Raw genomic sequence first — 22,032 nt, forward strand, 5'->3', positions numbered from 1 at the left:
AAACACACCCAAACCTCTCCTTCCTTAAGAAACCATTAAAGGTTATACAACATTGTGAGCCACAGCTGTGGACGTGGCAAAGTTCCCATTCTGCTATTTCTCTCCTGAGCTCACACCTCACCTGGGCAGCAGGACAGCCTGAGGAAGGGAAGGAGGAACTCATTACTGCTATCAAGCGCTTAAATCTGGAGGTCAGAGTCAGCACTCACAGGTTCCCCACAGGTAAAAGTCCTGTGAGTCAGGGACTGTTCAAGTAAGTGACAGGCTCTCACTGTAACCCATAAACTGTGCTTCTTCTTTGGGTCTGCCCATTTTCTTGGGGTCCTTCTGAGCAAGAAGGAGGTTGAGAATGTCCATGAGAAAATAAAGCCACAAAGAGGGGTAAGACTCAGAAAGAGAAGGAGCAGATCCCTGTTTTAATCCTTCCCTGTCCCACAATCTGGTCTAAAAGATTACAGAGTGAATGTGGCTAGCCACTAAGTGGCTAGGGTGGCTAGCCACTCATATGTCCATGAATGGATGAAGGGATAAACACAATGTGGTCTATCCATACAATGGAATATTATCCAGCCATAAAAAGGAATGAAGTTCTGACACATGCTACAACACAGATGAACTTGGGAAACATGCTAAATGAAATAAGCCAGGCAAAGAGGACAAATATTATGTGATTCTCCTTATATGAGGTACCTAGACAATCAAATTTATAGAGACAGAAAGTAAAACAGTGGTTACCAGGGGCTGGGGGTGGGGAGAATGGGGAATTATTGCCTAATGGTTACAGAATTTCTGTTTAGAATGATGAAGAAATTTTGGAAGTAGACAGTGGTAATGATAGCACAGCACTGTGAGTGTACTTAATGCCACTGAACTGTACAGTTAGGGAGAGATTGTCAAGATGGCAGAGTAGAAGGATGCATTGTTCATCCTCTCCCATGAATACAGCAAAAACTACATCTACGTACAGAACAGTTCTCACAGAATACCTACTGATCTTTGCAGAATATCTCTTACAATTGGAAATACAAGGAAATCCTCACAGAACTGGATAAACAACACATTTCCACTGTATAGCACAGGGGACTATGTTCAGTATCTTATAGTAACCTATACTGAAAAAGAATATGAGAAGGAATATGTGTACGTATATGTATGACTGAAACATTATGCTGTACACCAGAAACTGACACAATGTTGTAAACTGACCTCAATTTAAAAATGGAAAAAAATGGCTAAAATGGTGATTTTTATGTCACATATATTTTACCACAATTAAAAGAAAAGTAACTGTGGAGTGGGCTTGTTTCCTCCTCCACTAAGGGAGCTGGAGCCTGAGAAACTTCCGCACTTGGAATGTGCTCGCTTCCTGCCCAAGTGCTCGCCTGGCTCCCCGGGGCCGACGGAGGAAAGGGCTCTCTGCTGGCCTCACTTCCAAGAGAGGCACGTGCTCTGAGGCCCCTCTGCCGCTTCTTTTTCCTTCCTTCTCCTCCTTTCCCCAAACTGACCCTGGCCTTCCCCAGCCCAGGTCCTCCTGGAGCTGTCACCCCTCAGCTGCCCTCACCTGGGCACTCTGCTGGTCCAAATCTCATTTTAAAATAAGTGAGTGTCCTCTGAACCGCCTGGCAGCTTCCTGGTCTCTCCTTGTTTCTGTTGTCTGTCCTGGGTGACAGTTCCACAACTGTTATCTTGTCCCTTCTACTACGAAGAGTTCCTTGAAAGCAACTACGCTGTCTTATTCATCTTGGTGGCCCTGGTCTCTCTGACAAGGTCAGTCAGTGTGTCTGATAAACCGAAGTTGCATAATAACATTACCATCAATAGTAGCAGAGGTCACTGAGATTTCTTCCATGCTTCTAAGGTGCCCAGCACTGTGCTAAGCACGAAGCCTGCTTTGTGTCATTGAACTCTTGGAATAACACTGTGAGGTAGATGTATTGTTATTACTCTCAAGTAACATGAGGAAAAAGAAGCACAGAGAGGTGAAGCAATCTGCCCAAAGTCACACAGCTGGGAGGTACTAGAACTGGTACTGTCAGCCTAACCCCAGGGTCTGCCGTGGATGGGCTGGAATCCTGGCTGAGAACAGTGCTGCTCCACCCTGGCCCGCTGAGAGGAGCAAGAGGGCCAGGGCTCTGGAGACCCCAGAGCTCTGGGCAGGGGCTACCCTGCAGGCCTCGCGTGTGTAGGGGGAAGGGAGACCTGCCCCCCCAGCCCCCAACCTCCAGGACCCAGGAAAACTCTGGGCCAGGAGAAAGCAGCAGAGGAGAGGGAGGCAGAGGTTAATGGAGGCAAGTAAGTGCCTCCATCACGCGGGTTTAAACAATGGAGCAGCGCACCGTTTCACAGGCTGCTGGGAGAACCATTAAAACCATTAGCGGGACATTAGCGCTGCTCCGAGAACTGGAGAGAGGGGAGGGGAGGAAGGTTCTGATTGACAGCCTTCCCTGCTCTGGACAGAGCAAGGAGTGGGGGCAGGGTGAGGAGGGCGGTGGGAACCAGAAAAGAGCCGAGCCAGGGGTTGCCCTGGGAAAGTTGCTGAACCTCCCGGGGGTCCCAGCCTCTGCTTCTATAAAATGAAAGTATGTGTCGGGGGAAGGAATATGGATGATTTGTCTCTCTTCTCTCTCTTCTTCGGATCTGGATCTGATTTCTGATTTCTACAACGGGGTCTTGGTTCAAACACTGCGATCTCAGGAAAGATCAGGATAACGTCACCCATAATGTGGATATCAAATTATACATGTATCCCTGCAGATAACTGAGCATTCACAAGGTAGGGGGTGACCCCACCCCACCCTGGCCCCCTAACAAATCCCTCTTCCCTGTATTTCCGTGAGCATCGTATATGTAAGGCGGTTCCCAGTTCCCAAGCCAAACAAAGCTCTCTGCCTGCTCTGCCAGCTTCTCTGCCGAGGACGTTTTCTCTCCACTACCCTGCCGGTGATCCGGCACTCAGGACTGCCTCGGATTCTAACGAGCAGGTCCTCATCCAGGAAGTGTGGGGAGAGGTAGGACTTGTGCACAGGTCTGAATGGAAGAGACCTGAGTTTCAACTCATGTTAGTGGTTGTGTGACCTTGAGCAAGTCTGTGACCTCTTTGAGCCTCAGCTATGGAACCTTCCAGATGAGGATAACAGCGTGACCCTGCTGAGCTGTGAGGACAAGGGGTAAAGTGTGTAAAGTGCTGGACACAGAACAGGTGCCTGATTAATAACCCACCTGCCTGAAAAAGCGCCCATCCTGCTCGCTCCCCTGTCCCTCCTCTGTTCCTCCTCTAAGCTCATCCTACAGACCCCAGAGTGTTGATTTCTGTTTTCATTGTCTCTCACTGAACTGTGAGAGCTGGCAGGGCAGAGACCCTGAACAGTCAGCTCTGTTCACCACTGTCTCCTTAGCACCTGGAAACCTGCCGGCTCAGGTGCAGGATGGACAGATGGATGGATGGATGGATGGATACGGGTGAGGACTGAGTAAATGATAGAAAAACTATACAACCAGCTTATCTGGTAGGTGGAAACATCAAGACCTAGAGGGAAAAGGGGCTGAATAATATGGGAAATCAGCACCAGAAGAGCAAAGCAGGTGTAAAATGGTCCATACAGGATAATTCTCTTTCTACTCAATAGTCTGCAACGGTGGACACCAAAATATTCACAGTGATCAGAGTGCTGGGATGATGGTGATTTTTGTCACTGTGCATTTGCTTTTTGGCTCCTGAGGCCATGTGTTAGTCATGTAATTTTTTTTTAAAGTATGAAAGAACATCAAATGAAACAGAAAACAAAACCGGTGGCCAGGGGAGGAAGAGACCAGCACTCCTCTTGGTGCGTCTCGCACTCAGCCCCGAAAGGAGATTTGAAAGCCCAGCGGCTGGGGATGGCCCTGGCTAACTGCCTCTGGCCCTATGAACACAGCCTGCACCCCTCCCTGGGACCCCATCTTATCAGAGAATGCTACGGAACATTCTCCAAGACAATAGACACATCTCATGAAATCTTCTCACCCTGCCCCCTAGAAGAAAAATGAATTCATCACCAGTACAATGAAATGTGATTTCAGTTTTATATCTTTATGACTGTTTTCCCAAGTAAGGGGAAAAAAACCCCCAATTTTATCAGGCTACTCTCTCCCACTATCAGCTCAATGTGGCCACCGCAAGGACAGCTCCTGGGGGGAGGGTGGTCTGTGTCTTAGAATGGAGATCCTGGGAGGGTGCAGTCTGACCCCTAAATGCCTTGCATGTTGAGGACACCTTCAATATTTGCTGCATTGGATCAGATCTCAAGAAGAATCTTTTTCCTTTGTGTGAATATGGTTATCGGATTTTCATATCACCGATATGCTCTGCAGAGAAAGATCCATTTCTCAGCACAGTCATCTGACACAACTGGACAAAAGGGAACATGATTCTGCCCAGTTCGCAAGCAAACCCCACCACCTGTTTGTTGTCTGCTCAAATGAAAGTGAGAGGAGAATGTTCTACTTGCCTTACTATTTGTCCCCTGGACATCTAACGCTAGAAAAAAATGAATTCTTGGATTTTTTTCTCACCCAGAGTTTTTAGACATAGAGCTTTGTTCAGCACGACTAAACCATCATTTATCCCAGCTCCAGTTACTTTAGAATGAGTTTATTTTCCATCTAGCCTGCACAAGTGATTTACAAAACATGGCAGGTGTCCTCTGTCGGCATTTCAGGGTCAGAGTGGCGCTGCGAGGAATGAAATCACTTTCAGAGCCTTGTGCTGGGACATAGGGTTTGACAGCAGCAGAGCCAGTCCCATGGTGGCATTTGGACAGAGGGCCATTCGCCCACCCCAAGGGGAGCCCTGCTCTGGCTTCACTCCAGGAAAGAAGCTACCAATTCAAGTGTATGTATTTTTAGTTCCAACTCAAGCTGAAGAATCAAAGACTTCTGGGTCCTTGGCCCTTCCTTGCTGCTGCAGATTATTTATCTGGTGAGCAATGTGGTTTCTTGTTTCGCCATGTGCCTGGCTATAGAGCAGGGATAACGGAGCTGGCTGAGAGGCTGAGGCCTGCAGAGCTCACTGCTGTGAGTGAAGCACTGGAGGCAGACACGTGAAAGGCCCTAGGCATGGGCTGGGACGCTGCTTCTCACGCCAAGTGTCTGCACATTTCATCTCCTACAGCACACTGGAGAAAGCCAGGAACTTTCAGAGGGCCTCCATCTGGGAAATGAGGAATGGAGGCGAAGAAGACACAATCAACTCCACTGTTCACTGAGACCACCCTAATCTCAGCCCTAGCCCCGGGCCCAACTGGACTCTGGCATCACCCTGGGGACAGACACCTTCTTACCATCCTCCCTTTCTTTGGGAGCAGCCTGAATCTCACCAGGGCAACTTATTCATCTTGTTTCATGAACTTCAGTTCAGTCACAGATACCCATCAAGTGCTTATGTGCCCAACTCTGTGCTTTCCCCGTTTTCTTCAGCTACAGAACTTCTCCCGTTCCCTGCACCAGCCACACCAGCCTCTCACATCCTTGCCAGCACTGTCCTCCCTGGAGCCACAGGGCCTTTGCACAAACTGTTCCTCAGCCTGGAGCCCTCTTCCTTTCAGATCTTGATCTCAGCTCAAGCATCCTCTTCTGAGGCAAACCTTCCTGATCCCTGCCTCGGCCCACCCTCACCCCATGCCCATCTGAATACTCACAGCACCAGGTGTCCTGCCTGGCACTTGTCACAGCTACACCATGATGCACAATCATTTAACACTACCTGCTATGAGCTCGGCATTTGTGTGTGATTTTTCATTAGTGTCTGTGTCCCCCTAGATTATAAGAAGAGCTAGGAATGGTGCTGTCTTGGCTCATCCCAGAGCGTGGCTCATGGAGCGGGGCTCCATAAATATTTGTTGAATGGTTGAACACTTGCTAACGCACCCAACCAACAGTCATAACACCCTGCAGACAGTAAGAACTTGTATAACCAAACAAAACATAACAGGATCCATTGCTGAGGGATCACAGTGTGGGCTACACTGAGCATTACTGGTTTTGGTTTTGGTGGTGAGCTGGGTCTAGTGCCATCGCGTAGGAAGGAAAGACCCAGGGGGCTGAACTCCCCGGCTGTTTGGTGGTTCGAGTGTCTCTGAACTTCACTTATGGTGGCAGCAGACCGACCAGTGATAAGAATGTGTGAGACACCAGGTGCCCAGGACAGTGTGGATGGTTATAGGAAAAGAAAGGCCACCAGTTACTCTGCAGTGAAAGTCAGAGGAGATCTCATGCTGAACCTGCACAGCGGCGTTTAGATTTTATAACAAGAGCGACACCCTTGTTCCCGGCATCCCTGTACAAAAACAGCCTTGCTGTCGTGAGTTAGAAACCCCAACTCCATTTCCCCCATTGATGTTATTTTTGATTATGTAACGTTTCTTAGGGAAGCAACCATCATAGAACAGACAATCTCGGGTGAAAGGACATGAGAAACAAAGAGTCGCAAACAGCTCTACCAGCCAGGGCAAAGCTTACTGCATTCGCCCTTTAGACACCACGCCTCCTCCTCAGGAGGGAGCAGAACTCATGCCAATCAGCTGAAATCCTCAAACTGGGTGCCACGGCCCCAGACGCTACCTGAACACGCCCTGCTCCATCACCTCGGAGCTGACTGCGAAGCCATCGCCCTCCTTGGCGTACACATGCTCAGGTTGTCAAGGAGACCAGCTGTACACGGGACGGCATGCACCCAGGGCTGGAAGTCAGACTTTCAACGGGGGAGAAAGAAATCATTCCCCTAGTCAGGCCTCAAAGATATGGTAGGTTTATATGTCACAACAGATGAGAAAATTTGCAGCGGGAGGTGAGAAATTATTACTCTGGTTTTGGGCAGTGGCAGAGGGAGAGGGCGGCGCTCACCTAGGCCTTCTTTGAAAGACAGTCAGACTCCTTGCTTTGCAAAGGGCTGGAAGGTGGACTGTGTGGGGAGGCAGGCAGGAGGGGTTTTCTTTTCATAGCCTGTTTCCATGGTGCCTGGCAGCCCCTGGCAATCCATAGCTGAGGAGTCTTGGACAGTGGGGGGGGGGGGGCGGGGGCGAGCGAGGGCCTTATCTCATCCGGGCCACTCTCCAAGGCCCATCCTACCGGCCAGTCTGGGCCCCAAGAGTGACAGAGGCCACAGGCAGGCGGCCAGCTCCCCCCCACCCCCAACCTCCCTGGGGAAAGGAGACCAAGGACCTAGCAGACAAAGGGCAGAGCAGAGAGAGAACCACCCAGGAGCCAAGGGCGGCAGCTCTTACCCACCCCTTCTCTCACCCCTGCCCTTAAGGAAAGTTCACTGAAGACCTGGCAGGGCTGTCTGCCCAGCGGACCCTCTAACTAGGAACACATTCTTTCGCTCCCTTCTCAGCCTGGACTACACGGCCCAGATAACCAGATAAGGGCCTCTTTGATTTCCAGTGTGTTTACACAGGCTGTGGCCCCACGTCTTGGAAAGGATCAACCACATCCAGGCAAGTCAGGACACCACTAGGTGGGGGAGGGGGCCGGACGCCTTACCTGCTCTTGGGAATTCATCACACGCAGCTTCATCTGCTTCAGGTACGTGGAGGTGAGGGGCATGTTGTAATCGATGATCCCGGAGACCAGAGGAGAGGGAGGCTCGTTTTCTGGTGGAAAGAACAAAAGGAAGCCCCTTTCAGCCTGTGCTGTGGGCCCCGGCACCCTGGCACCCATGTGGGGAAATCAACAGAGTCCGAGGAAGATGGGGGAGTGGGCTGGAGGTCACTGACCAGGGTTTCACCCACGGAATCTGGCCTGTGGATGCAGACTGCATGGCACTTAAAGTATTTTTCAGTTAGGTGCCGGTGTATAGTAAGAAAGCTCACATTTAAAAAATTAAGGATTTCTTCCTTCTTGGAAGATCTGGCTGCAGAGGGTCCTTATTCCCTTACAGCAAACAGTCACCACAGCTGAGCGATGGCTGCTCCTTTTAGACGGGGAGTGGGCTCTCCGTTTTGCCAGTCCCCACTCCTTCCTATTGCTCTGCACACTTGCATTCAATTATGATGCTTGCCAGGGTCCTGAAAACATTTAAGTTTCCAACACTGGTCCTAAGCCCTCTCACATGCCACGCTGCAACACCCCATCCCCCACCCCCTCTCCCCCAGCAGCATTGGGTACCACGTGGCTCACAGGTCTGGGCCAGGTCTCCAGTACCCTCTAAATTCTAGTTCCTTTATAATCACATGGAGAGGAGCATTGTTCCTCCCATTTCTTGCTTTCTTTTCCTGAAGATCAAAGTAGTGCATGTTCTTTTTGTAGAGCATTTGCAAAGTGTGGAAAGATGTAAAGAAAATTTTTAAAAAACCATAATTGCACCAAGCAGTTTGGCATATGCTTCTGTTTATTTTTTCCTTGTGATTTCTCTTTACATACTTGATATCATAATGCATATAGAGAACTATAGGCTGCTTAAAAAATGTTTTTTGGCTTAGCATTTTGTCATAGGCATTGCCCCCACCATCAAAAATCTTGTTTTGCTTTGCAAATATTATTTTTACAGCCCTGTACTATTTCATCATATTTTCCTTAAGTCATTCACTTATGACTGGACACTCAGGTTGTTTCCTATTGGGGGCTATTATAAACATTGCAGGGAACATCTTTGTGCATGAATATTGGTCTGTATTTCTGATCATTTCTTTAGAGCAGATTTCAAGATGTGGGAATTCGTGGGTAAAAGGGTAGGAATACTCGATAATTCTTAAAATCTCTGGCCATGCTGCCTTCTGCAAAGGCTGCTGCAGGGGACACTGCCCAGCACCTTAGGTGCCACTGTGGGTGCCATATAGGAGGGACTGCAATGGCACAGGAATGTCAAGAGGACAGGAAGCATGATTCAAAGGGAGCCCATCACCTCTCTCCCCAGCCCAGCTTCCCCTTCAGATGTCTCCTGCTCTGACCAAGCTCGAAATCCTGCAGCCACCTGCTGGGACCTGTCACACTAGGCGGGGCCTCCTCAGATCATTTAGTCACTTGACCCGGCTTCGAGCTCTGCCCGGGGAACAGTCTTGCTTATCTGTTCTCTGGCTGCCTCCTCCCTCTGCCGCCAAAGGTGCCAGGCCTTTGACCCAGAGTTCCCCTGGTGCCTCATTCTGTTCGTGGGCTGGGATTTGAGCAGTGCTTGGAAAAGTGGGAGCGACTTCTGGACGGACCAGAGCCTGCCTTCCACCATCAGCACTGTCAGCACTGTGCCTGAGAGATGGGCTGGAGGGAACGTGGGTAAGGGGGCCAAGGTGGAGGAAGGCATGGATTCACTGAATCTGCTGCTCCAGAGCCAGAGCCCCGGCCAGAAAGGAGCTGGACGCCAAAGGACAAATACCGTGTGAGTCCACGTAGATGGAATATCCAGAGTAGGCACATTCGTAGAGACAGAAAGTAGAACGGAATAACCCAGGGCCGCGCCGGGGGCAGGGGTGGGTGGGGGTGGGGGTGGGAAGTTACTGCTTCACGGCTCCGCGGTGTCTGTTTGGCGTGATGGAAAAGTTTTGGAAATTGATAGCAGTGATGATTGCCCAACGGTGTGATATAACTCACACCACAGAGCTGTACACTTAAAAATTACTCATGTGGCAAGTTTTATGTTATAAACATTTTACCACAATAAAGAAGAAAGGCCTCTGCAAACAGGAGGGTGAAAATACCCAAAGGGCACCAGGGAAGTTCCTACTTGGCACCAACAGGAACAGCCTGCAGAGAACGGGGTCTGTGCAGTCTGAGCTGGTCTTCTTCTGGTGACCATGCAGCTCAAATAGCATTTCTTATCAAGTTTCGTAGAAGTGTAGAACTTTGTTATGCTTTTTAAAGCAGAATTTTTATTCTTCCAGAAGGAGGTAACTCTCACTAGTAGAATGTCTCAGACTGTATTGAAATGGGCTACACCCGTCTCTTTTTTGAAAAAAAAAAAAAAAAAGAGAACTTCTCTTGGTTCTGCGGCAGGGGGGTTCTCTGACACGAGTGCACATCAGCCCCTTTGGCCCAGATGCTCAATGCTGTGGGGAAATTAAATGTGTTTTGTGACCTTGAGCCCCGCCATCCACCGACTTGACCTCCTGCAACCTAGGGGCACACTGGGACCTCTCCTCCGAATCGATGGGGTTGGATGCAATACCTGAGACAGACATTGTAGCCACACTGAGACAATGTCACTCAAAAGAGCCATGGTTCCTGTTTTCAGATCTTAGGTCTTCAGATGGAAAATTCTGCTGTTTCCGTTTCATTTCCTCAAAGACGTGGTTGTCTGGTGAAGAGTTGTTAGATGAAATGGTATGTGAGAAGGGCTCCCTCACTCTATAGGTCCTGGATCAGAGCCTCAAATGAAGGCTTAGTTGGGTGCCAGGGCGATGCTCTGTGTTCTGTTGTCCACAGAGGCCCGACACTGTGTTCCTTTACCGAGGGTCACCCATGTCCTATCTGAAATGCTGTGTTACTTACAGAAAGGTAACTTTTAAAAAGCCAGGTACAGCTTGGTTTAGGGAAGAAACCCACAATGGCTGAGATGGCTCTCTTAGGAGGCAGAAGGGGTTTTCCTTGGCTTGTTCCCACCCTAGCATGTTCATAGATCAGAAACTGCTTCTGGTGCCCAGAGGTGAGCAGGGAGAGCTCAAGAAGAGGGGGTGGGATGTCCTCGTCTGAGGAAGTGGGGACATCCAAGCACACACACACAGATCCATCAGAGATCAGCGTGCAGTGAAATGCTTGCATCTGCAGTTCCAGCAGTGAGTTCTGTCAGGGAGGCAGGACCTTGGCAGGCGAGAGACATTCCAGGTGAGGGGATGCGCCAGGGAGCTGGCTGTGGGAGGTCAGCGCTCGGCCACACCACAGCAAGGAGCAGACAGGCAGGGTTTTCCGCAGCAGGGAGCTGCACAGTTCTGGGGGCAGTAAGCACCCCACTCGGAGAGGGTCAGCTTAGTAGGAGGAAAGGGCTAAGGGGCAGGACCAGTGGGGGCTTGGTGGAGTCGGGAGCTCACAGGGATGGGGATGAACTAAGGTGGACACATGAACAAAGAAGTGGCTCCCTTGGGCTCTGCTGAGACGGGACAGGACACCGTTATGGTCAACAAATACAGTGGCCACGCCCGAGCCAATACAGATAACCTGAGACCACTGGTGGGTTAGGAGCTAGTAAGGGTCATGCAGCCGAAACAATCCAGTAGGTTACTGCTGAGAGAGGCAGAGGAACCACCCAAAGAAATGTTTCAGCACCACTTTGCCGAGGAAAACTGAAACCAGCCCAAGCACTAGACCTAGTTTTACAGGCCTTGAAAATAACCAGCGATGCAGAGGCGCTCCCCGGGCCAAGCCGAGCGCTGACCTCCGGGGCTGGGCTCCAGCAGCATTCATCAGTCAACGCAAATTCCAGCTGAGGTGGTGGCCCTGGTCCCCCGGGTGGAACATAAGGGTCAAATTATCATGAGTTTCTACCTACAGTATGGAAGAACTCCTCGGTCTAGAGACATCCATAGCTTCTGCGTGCCGAGGAGAGTTTTCGGGGGCAGGGCCGGGGACTGAGGGACAAGCGACTGATGAAGGTCTGGCACAGTGGAGCCTAGAGACTGGCCAGCCTGCTTCAGATTTGGAACCAGAGATCACAGGCCTGGGTCCGGCTCAGAAAGTGAAGAAAAAAACCTCTGTCGCAGGGAAGCGAATCAATATAGGTCAGCAAGTCTTCAAGGAGCACTCATGTGTGCACATTCAGGGTGGGGACAGTGTGAGGAAGCACGCAGGTACGGCCCTGTGCTCAGCAGGGCGGGACTGATGGCGAGTGCATTAGCACTCCGAGGAGGAACAGCCTGGAGGGCTCTGGGATCCCTCCAGGCAGCTGTGTGGAGAGGGGACCCCAATGGGACTTAGGTTCAACCACTCAGATGACGGCTATGAGCCCCGCCAGGAGTGCCACGCAGACCCTCCTGCAGGATGGTCCCAAGAACATCTGTTAAAACCCCCATTTTACAGATGAGGCAACGGCTTCTGGGGAGGCTATGAAACCTCCCCGTCACACAACAAATGAGTCTGAGAGCTGAGAGGACAGGCCGGCATAGGAAAGACTGCAGGGGCAAAGGAATGGCCGGAATGGGGTCCTCTTGGGGAAGGACAGCAAGGAGGGGCCTCTCAGGGAGGGCGCTGGAAACCACACAGAGGAATCTGGGCCTGGCTGCAAAGGTGCCGCCCCCTGAGTGGACAACTCTTGCTGAGGAAGGGACCCTTCCATGGGTAACTGGTGTTGCCCGCTGCTAACTCCTGGTCTGCGGCCGCGGTATTTTGTCACATCAAAGAAAAGTGAAACATGTCCTGAGGCCCCTCTCCCAGCAGCCAGGGCTGGGCGCAGGGACATCGTGGTCTCATCTCCGTCTCCTCTCTGCCTGGACGTGGACCCAGGGACTGGTTCGGGGGCTGATGGAAGAGGAGCGTGGCGCCCCCGGGAGGCCCTGGAATTTCCCATCCTCGGACTTCCTGATCCTCAGCAGCCTCCTTTGTTTGTGCTCCTGGTGCTGCCGGCGGGGAGGGGGGTGCACAGGACAGTCCAGGCCCCCGCTCCCTGCCGGGGACAAACCACTGAGCAGGGGACGCTGCTCTGCTTCCTTTCTTTCTTTATAACACGAGGCCAGGAAGTGAGGCGTTCTCCCAGCAGCCCCTTGAGAAGTCTCCATCCTGATCCCTGTCTCCATCCCGCCCCACCTTCCTGGGACAGGAACACAGGGCCTGCCTCTGGGGCCAGCTCCGATTTCCCAGAGGGCGGGTGAGGGAGGAGGGAAGGCTGGCATGGCAGGGGTGTCTGTGAAAGAGGGGTCGGTGCAGCTGACCGCATCCAGAGAGGCCTGCATGGCGGGTGGAGATAGGATCTCCAGGCTTTCAGCTGGGGCAGGAGAAGGGAGGACCTGCCAGCTGGCGAGTCCCGATGCTAACGCCTCTGGCCATTAAGCAGACAGGGGAGCCTTTCAGCCTCTAAGGCTTTCCACTGGCAGCCTCCAGAGACCAAACCCTTCTCTTTTGTCCAGCAGCCAGGTTGTGGGCTCAGGGTGCTCACCTGGGTGAGTGACTGACTGTGTCTCCCCCGGGACACCTTGACATTGGCAGTCTTGTGCGCAGGTGCAACAACGTGGCAGGGGGTGGACAGGCTGATGTTCCCTAGGCACCCAGAGGACCAGGCGCCCTACAGAATGGGCTCGTTTAATTCAACTGCTGTCTCATGAAAACCCCAAGAGGGAAGTCTTACTCCCATTTGTTGATGGGAAGATAACTTCTCCTGCCTTCTGGGGACCTCGGACAAGTGATTTCGCCACACCACCTCTGTGTGCCTCCTTTTCTCAGCTGTAAACCCAGACAGACACCTCAGAGGATTGTAGGAGCTATTAGGAGCAGTTGATGTTCAGAGAGGTCCCTGAACCTGCTGAGGGACACACAGCAGGGAATAGCAGGCACACCGGGCCTGCCAGACTCCCAGCCCGCATTTTGAGATACTGAGGCCACAAGTCTCCTGCTCCCTCAGCATCTCCTCCCCTGCCTGCGTAGGAAGCTCCACTCCCAGGGACATGGAAGTGGCATTCCATCTGAGGACGGGCAAGGATGGGCACAGTGCAGCCTCACTCCGCCTGCCCTCCGTTCTGCTGGAGCAAGCTGGTGCACAGAGCCCACCAAACCTCTCTCCCCCTCCCTCCCCTCCCGTCCCCTCCCTGGGGTGGGGACACTGTGGTGGCAGCCAGAGAAGAAGCAAGCTGCTGCTGTGCTCAGCATCCTCCTCAGACGAGAAGGAGTGAAGATGCAGCCCTGGAGACCTCGCAGCCTTCCCTGGGGAATGGGGGAGGTGAGGCCCATCCTCCACACCAGCAGGGAAAAGGGAGCAGAAGAGATGGAGCCTGCAGACCCCAGAGCAGCCGACAAACCAGCCCCTCTTGGTCTGCTTCAGTTCCCCTAGGGGAGCGGTCCTGTGCTGGATTCCACCAGTTGCTATGGAAACAATTAGGACAGCACAGGAAGGGACAGACAGACGGGTGGGCAGGGACCAAGCAACCAGCACCAGAGCCGGCGCCCCTGGGACCCAGAGCTGGGCAGCGTGGGGAGAGCAGCAGGGAAAGCCTCCTGGCCCACACACAGGCACCAAGTGCCGTCTTGGCCCAGGGGTTGCAGCTGCCCAGCCAGGGCCAGGCCACGTGCGGCAGGGCCTCACTCAGGCCTAGGGCGGGCGTTACCACAGTAACTGCCACAGCCACGGCTCACAGCACCAGCACAGCAGCCCCGTGCCAGGTACAGGGATTAACTGTCGGATTTCATCACCCCGCCCTCCCGCTGACCTAGGTGCCACTCAACTCCATTTCACAGATGAGGAAAGCGAGGCTCAGAGAGGTAAAGTCAGTACACATAGCTGTGGGGCTGCGGAGCGGGGGTTTGAACCCACCCAGTGTGGCCCTGGAGCCCCTCTCTTAAACCAGGAACCCAGCACTCATGAGGGATTAACTAAATTAATTCCTGTCCCTCTTACTTCAGCAGCTCTCTGCTGTGCTCAGTGAAGTGGCCGTGGACGAATGGCCCCACGGACAGGAAAGCCTCTGGATCTGTGAGTGGGCCAGGAGTGGCATCAGGGGCCACTCTGATGGAGGAAAACCCCACCTGACACTATGCTTCAATTCCTTTGTTGTCGGCGGCCTTCATTGCCGGTGTTTCCCTGTGTCTGGTGGTGTTTCCCATCCTCAGGCAAACATGCGCCGACCTCAGCAACACCGGCAGGCCTGATGCCCAGGCAGGGCCTAGAAGCCCTTGACAAGTCACCTACCTGGGCACCATTTCTCAGGGGGCCGACTTACAATCACACCAGCCAAACATATCGGTCCGTCTCACTGTGCCAAAGTCACCTGCGAACACATGGCCCAGGCCTACTGGAGGCCCCTGGGATGTTCAGTTGAGGTTTGGGTGGGGGACTGAAATAGGGGTCCTTGCTGCATCTCACTGGGCAGGGCGGAGCTGGAGAGAGTGGACATCGGTCCAGGGATCAGCTTCAGCTGGTCACAAGTACCCTGGGCAGTTTAAATTCTCACAAATCCCCACAGATTTCCTGGGTGTGCACCAGGTGGTGGGGGGACAAACACTTAGGGAGGCCTACTAACGGGCAGTGTGTGGCCACCGGGGAGGAGGGTGCACGCAAAGAGGGGTGTGCTCCTGTCCTCAGAGAGTGTAGAGTGGGGTCAGCGAGAGTAGACCCATGTGGACACTAGCCGGGGTGAGACCTGGGTGACAAGAATTACAGAGCTCAGGGAATGGGAGGAGGAGGCAACCATTTCCACCCAGGACCTCGCTGAAAGAAGACTCTTGAAGGGTGTTAGGAATGTACTGTTGGTTTTTAGTGAAACTTGACATTTTAAACAGTTAAAAAAAAAAAAAGGAAACCTAAAATGAGGCTCTCTGGGCAGTTCCATGGACCTACACTGGCCTCGGAATTGTGACAACCGCTGGGCGTGCACTTTTCTGTCCTTGCCAGGAAAGGGAAGGCCCTTCTGGGGGGAGAGCCTCTCCCCGCACAGCCTCCCCCGAGCCTCCAGCACACCCACCTCCTTCCCTACCTTTGGGCTCCAGGCCGTTGGAATTAAAGTGCATCCTCTTCTGACACTCCGTGCAGCTCATCAGGAACCGGGTCACGGCTTCTCGTGGAAGGAAGGCATAGGTCTCCGCGATCTGGGGGAGAGAGGAGGTTCGCTGCTATATGGATCTGTGGGGAAGTGGCTTGGCACCGGGTCACCAAGGGCTGCGCTTTGGTGGCAGGCACTTGGCCTTTGCCAGGAATGGCAGGGATTTGAGGAGCAAGTGGCAGATGTCCTGGAGTCACAGCCATGGTAATGAGTCAGTCCTTTTGCAGAATACCTTTAGTTTTAAAATTCTGAATTAAAAGAGCTTAAAAATGGAAAAACCCGAACACTGAAACATTATCTCGCATCTAACCTATGTTCTAGTAAGTAAGTGATATCCCTCTCAGAACATTTCATTGCTGCTACTGAGGAATGAGCTGAGGAGGAAGCAACTTCCGCTCTTAGAGACAGGTAAACTGAGACCCACTTATAAGTCCGCCAGCTCCGGGCCTATAAACAGAACCACGGCTCTACAAGCTGTTCCCACCGTAACTCACAGATCAAGAGCGCTGTGAAAGGCTGATGCCAAGGGATCAGATTTTTCAAACTGGACAGGTTCTCAGGGACCCCAGTGTTCTAGGCAAGGTCAAGAGGCCCAGAGAGGTCAACCAACTGGCCTCAGGTCACAAAGCAATTTAGATCAGTGCCAGACTAGAGCCTGAGCTCTAGGTCACCTCCCCCCGCCCCCCGTGGGGAGGAGGAGTAAGCAGTGTGGGAGGGGAGGTGAAAGAGATGGGAGGGGACACAAGAAAGAGACTCGGTGGGGGAATAGGGAAAAGGGGGTGTGGGCCCAGATACTCAGCCCTCTCTTCCTGCTCTGGCTTTTGGGAAACCCACTGGCCCTGTTTTGACTGCGTGAGGTGGCCAGAAGGACCTCTTGGGCCCAGGCTCCCTGGCTGAGGGAGCCCAGTTGCTGGTTTTCACAGGTTTCCCAGAGCCCAGGCCCTCCCGCTCCTCTCCACTAAGGGGCAGCATCAACCCAGCGTTCTGCCGTCCTCGCCGCAGCCCAGCCGGGAAAGTTGGCCGAGGGCGCCGTCAGCTCACAGCAGGAGAGGGCTGCTCTCCAGGACGGCACCTGGTCTGCTCCTCCCGGAAGCGCGAGCGCCCAGCTCCATCTCTGTGCTGGCCAGGAGGCGGGGTAGGGTGGGGCAGAGTGAATGGGTCTGGGGGATGCCCGGAGGCTGCCTCCAGCTTCAGCCAGGCCCTTGGAGGACCAGCTTAGGCTGCACTGCCTATGGAGCTCCAGGGGCCACTCCTGCCTGGCGGCCGGCTGCAAACGCAGAGTTAATTTTGGTGACACAGTTGTTATTTCTCAGCTGATTTGATGCTCTGCGGAGCAGGCAGGCTCCTTGATGAGTTATCTCCCTTCCAAATTCCCTGTCTGATTGCCTTCCTCTGGAGGTCAGGGACAAGGGCAAACCCCTGCTCTCTGATTGGAGCCAGTAGATGGGAGGGTGTGTGGCCCATCCTCCTCGGGTGTGAGGGCTGAGGCATGGGGCTCTCCTGCCACACACACGGACATCTTCATCTCCGGCCCAGAGCTGCCTGGAAATCTCAGGAGTGGCATGTCCCTCTCGGGCCTGCAGGGTGGGGAGGGATGGGTCCTGCTGAGGGGCTGGTGGCTGCAGGAGTAAATGGGCAAGAGGCAAAGATGCCCACTGGGGCAAGTAGAAGGCTGAGGCTGAGTTGGGCCAACAGATGAGCTCCTAGATGCCCAAGGTGTGGCATCCCAGGTCAGGCCTCAGAAGAGCTGAGCCGAGAACGTGGGGGAAGAGGGTGGCAGTCTGCTGGGAAAGGAAGAAAGGTTGATACTCTTGGGACAGTCCTACTTCACTACATGAGCTCACCAGCCGCTGGGCAGAGACAGAGTTTCCGTAGGGCTCAGGGGGAGCCTTCTGGCCTGGCTGCTCTGTGTGAGGGCTGCCTGTGGCATGGGCCGAAGTCCTGCTTGCTGCCTGGCCCCCCTGAGGGTATAAAGATGGTTCCCAGAGAGGGCCCTGCCCAGAGGCCAGCGTGGCAGCCCTAGCTTCCTGGCCTTGGTGGGGACCAGCAGTATGCAAAGGCTGGCTGGTGTGCCACAGGGTCGGGGTGCACTGGGCAAACACCTGGCCTTGTGTCCCACGGAGGGGCAGGTGGGGTGGACCGTAGGCAGGTAAGTGAGAAGTCCTTGGAACTATCTGAGGGCCAGGGAGGGAAGCCCTGCCCTGCATGGCTGGAATGTCTGCAGCCTTGCTAAGAGCTCCCTGGGGAGTCAGTAGAGTGCACAGTCCAGCTCCATGCTGCTGCTGGGACCGGTGTGGAGGAGGATGCCTTCCCCGACGGGGGCCTTCAACCTTCTGCGGGCATCTTTTGGTTCCCGCCCCTGCCTTGTCCACGTGAGAAATGGGACCTCCATTTCTGTTTGACTGCACGGATGCCCAAGGCCACAGGACCACAGGATGAGTTGAAACGAGGAGGACAATCCCAGCTGATGCCCTAGTCAGTAGGATGGCGGTTTTCAGATAGTGTTAGAGCTACAGACACTGTTCTGGAAATAGACTCTTATCCTGAAGCTCAAAACATGAAACAGATAAAGACGGAGCTGTTGCATTTAAGGGGAAACTCCAGGACCCCTATCCCCGCCCTGCTGCCTTTGGAGGCCCTGGGCTGTCTGTTGCCTTGTTCTCGGGCCTTCTGCCTGGACATTGAGACCTGTACATGAATCTGCCTTTTACGTTTTTCTTAGTGGTAGAAACTGAGAGCGATTTTGCTGGCAGGGAGAGCAGAAGCTATTTGCAGAGTCGCTGACTTGCAAGGCCCCATTTTCGCTCCTCAACTCAGAGGCCGACAAAGACAGATGAGGCCAATTGGGGGGATTTGCACCACTTTACAAGATCCTCCTTCTGCCCTGCGGGTGGATTAGCACGTGGTGGGCCTGGAGCAGCTGCTGACCACATCTGGTCCCAACTCCAAAGTGATCTGAGCAGCCAGATCAGGACTCCAGAACCCGATCTAGCCTACCAGGATCCTGGGCAAGGGGAAGGAAGCAAAGGGGCTTGTGCTAACTCAGATGGGTGCAGACACCTGAAATGCGCCTTGAAAAGGAACCAGTCCTCTACATGGGTTCAGGGAATTTGTGGAACCCAGACTTCCCCTCTGCCCGGCACTGGCAAGACTCCCTGGGATCCTGGGGCCACACTATATCAGAGGCAAAGTAAGGCAGGGGCTTCCTGCCCAAGATGGGAATTTTCTTCACTGTCTGTTGTGAATGGCCACCTATCCCTGACTCATAGACCTCCAGTTTCAGAGAGCTCATTATCTGCCCTCTCTGATCCACTGCTGGACAGTGGGAGGTGCAAGAAAGTTCTTTTCCCACTGAAGGAAGTGCCTCTTTTAATTCCCTGAACAAGCCTGCCCATCCCCTTCCAGTCCCCTGCTCCCTCAAGTACTCCAGGCTTGTAAGAATCTGGAAGGTTCTAGGTGCCCTAGAGATAGCAAGGCAGTCCACAGACTCAGGTTTGCCAGAAGACACACAGACAGGTCCAAAAACCCCTCACAAGGTCCTGATGCAAACCCCGCAGTGCCAGGCTGTGCCTCTCTGCAGCCATCAGCACGGAATTTCCTTGAGGGGGTCTCCTTCCACAGGCACAGGTGGGGCTGAGGAGCTAGGTTTGGGTTGAAGAAAATGGGAGAAGGTGAAGAGAGGGGACAAAAGCATCCAGGCACCACCCCCACCCCCCAGAAAGGAAAAAGGTGGCATGAGAAGGGTGACAGATGGGGAGGAGGAGGAGGGAAGGGAGGGGAGGCACCCAGGGGAGGAAGGAGGGGAGGCTGCCCCCTCGGCCCCACACCCCCTGCAGGAGGACCTGGCCTGCTCCCTCCGCCTTGGCCCTGCTGCTGAAATTCCAGCTCTGTGCGCAGCCCAGCTGGCTTGCCGCCAATCATGTGCCAGCTCCAGGCTGGGCAGCGGGAAGTGGGGCACGCGGCGGGCATATGGACGAGAAGCCAGGAAGTGCCGAGCCAAGGGCTGGATGTCCGCTTCGCCCGGAGACGCAAAGCCTGGGGGGACCAGCCCAGCCCTGCCCTCTCCACAGCATGGAGGTCGCGGACCTTAGCCTTCATAAATACCCAGGAAGTGCCTACCGGTGAGGTTTGGGGCTGGGCACCGAGGGGACCAGGGAAGTCACATGGTCCGGTTGGCCCAAACCTGTCCCCCTCAAAAAGCAACTCGGTAGGCTCACTAGCTGCCCACAGGAGGTTTGTAGAGAGGCAGGACGTGAGGTGGTCAGGGCTTGGGCTCTGGGGCCAGCTGCCTGGCTCCGAACATCGGCTAGGTGACCTCGAGGCAGGTGGAATCATCTCTCTGGGCCCTATTTTCCTCATCTGGAAACCGAGGTTTAACAGTAGCACCTGTTTCATCCATATAACCTTCATCTGCGTGATGGCTCAGAGAGCTGGTGCAGGGGAAGTGCTGAGCGCAGAGCCTGGCACGTGCAGCTTCCAGCACCGGTGGATTCAGTGCTGAGAAAGTGGGCAGGGCCTATAAGTACCAAGGGGCCCACACGGGCCCCAGCTTGGGTATCCCTCCTTTGGTCCACGACCCTCCTGTGGAAATACTCTCAGAACTGCCTTCCCACAAGTCCTTTCCCAGCGCGCAGGTGCTGGGAAGCAGGAGGGCTGGGGGCAGATGGTACAATCATCTCCTGCTTCCCTCAGCCTGACCCCTTATCTCTCTGAGGTCCTTGGCACATGGGTCTTTCCTTAAGGCTCATTTAGGGCAAAAGCCATCTTCTGAGGACAAGGACAAACCAGATTGTTGGATTTTAAAAAAAAAAATCAGGCCATATGGGGAAAACGATAGACTTATACACCTCTGCTGCACTCCAAGGCTATTTATAAAAGAACTTAGGGCGGGGGGTGGTTCATGTCTGCCTTGGATGAGGAAGCCCAGTCACTGCGGGGCAAGTATCTAGGAAGCTGGAGAGCAAGTCAATGCAGAGGGGCGTGAGGACACTGGCTGATGGCCATTTCAGTGCTGTGTGACCTCAGGCTAGTAGCTTAACTCTCTGGGTCTCAGTTTCCTTTACTGTGAAATGCGGCCACAGTGTCTCTGTCACAGGACTGCTGTGAGGCTTGAATGAACATAAAGTGCTTGGCTTTACTGGTTTAGTGGTGTACGAGTGGTTCAGAGCTGGGCGTGAGCCATGGCAATGGGGGTCAACAGGGAGATGGCTAGATCCCGGGAAGGCCCCTCCTGCTCCGGCCACCATCCCCTCCAGCTGCTCCATGTGGGATGTTTCCCACTCTAGACTGCCATCTCTGCTCCCTACTGCCTACCCAAAGCTTAGAATGCCAGCTTACCTGCCACCTTCTCCATGAAGTCCCCTTGGCTTAGCACTTCACGTTGGTGCCTGGAGGTGCCTTTGCTGAACACCCAGGAACCTGGGTCCTTGTTCCCTCAAAGCTTATCTTGGAGACATTTCTGTTTCTCGAGTCTTAGTTTTGCTCTCAGACTCCCCAGCCTAAATTGAACTGTGATCTCCTTGAGGGTGGAGACCAGGTCCCCAGACTTCCCCTGGGGAACTTCTAGTACGGACCTCACAGGGCTGTTGGGGACTGAGTGAACTCCCACTCAGGAGGTATTTGGGACAGGCTTGGCACACAGTGAATGCCAGGGAAGCTTTTACTGTTATTATTATCTAGCCACTCCCACCCCCACCTGCGGTCTCACCCTTGGCCACGGGCTGGAGCTGAGGGGATGGAGTGAAGCAGAAGCCAGGAAGAGGAGGGCTTCCCTCCTGCGCCCCCACCCCAGTCCCTCTCCTTCCCTCCCTTTCACACCCTTCAACCTGCTTCTCCTTTGTGCTCAGACCACAGAGCCCGCCCCCTCGCCCCGAGAGCCATCTCTGGCTGCCATGCCCTTGCCCTGTGCCCCCCTGGGTCCCCAAAGGCCGTTTCATCACGCCTCAGCTCCCCGCCCCGCCCCCTGCCCAACATGTGCGGAGCCCATGGCCTCCTGCCAAGGCCTGGGGCTGCCAGCAGAGGCAAAGAGACAGAAATCTCACCGCTCGGTAGGTTTTCTTCTGCCCAGCGTGCTTGGGGGCTTTGCCTGGCTCCGCTGAGCTCTCCACATGCATCGAGTAGATGATGTCAAAGAAATCTTCCACCACAGCGACCCGCTTCAGAGAGATGCCCTCCGGCTCCGACAGGCCATCTGCCCCCTGCGACAGGGTGGACAAGCTGTGTTAGTGTCAGGGATGATGGCGGGGTGAGAGCTGGGCCCTGCGGCTGGGCACTGGGTCGGGCGTAGGGCTCGCTGACCCCGCAAGGCCTGTGATGGTAGGTCTGGGGGCGGGGGGGTCTAGGGGGCAGGAGCCTGCTGCCAGGGCCGCAGGAAGGGAGCTACCAGAGTCGG

General features: G+C 53.9%; 1 protein-coding gene across 5 annotated transcripts in view; it reads right to left on the reverse strand.

Moving 5' to 3' along the window:
• The window catches only part of NOL4L (nucleolar protein 4 like), a 117,743-nt gene that overhangs the window by 48,345 nt on the left and 47,366 nt on the right, over window positions 1–22,032 (reverse strand). For all 5 annotated transcript variants that reach the window (XM_072944014.1, XM_072944013.1, XM_072944012.1 and 2 more), the window contains 3 exons: window positions 21,683–21,838; window positions 15,576–15,687; window positions 7,519–7,628 (listed from right to left, as the gene is read on the reverse strand). In XM_072944014.1, the coding sequence (XP_072800115.1) occupies window positions 7,519–7,628; window positions 15,576–15,687; window positions 21,683–21,838 (378 nt within the window). The remainder of the gene's footprint in view (window positions 1–7,518; window positions 7,629–15,575; window positions 15,688–21,682; window positions 21,839–22,032) is intronic.

Source organism: Vicugna pacos, chromosome 19 (assembly GCF_048564905.1).
Source record: "Vicugna pacos chromosome 19, VicPac4, whole genome shotgun sequence".
Lineage (NCBI taxonomy): Eukaryota > Metazoa > Chordata > Mammalia > Artiodactyla > Camelidae > Vicugna > Vicugna pacos.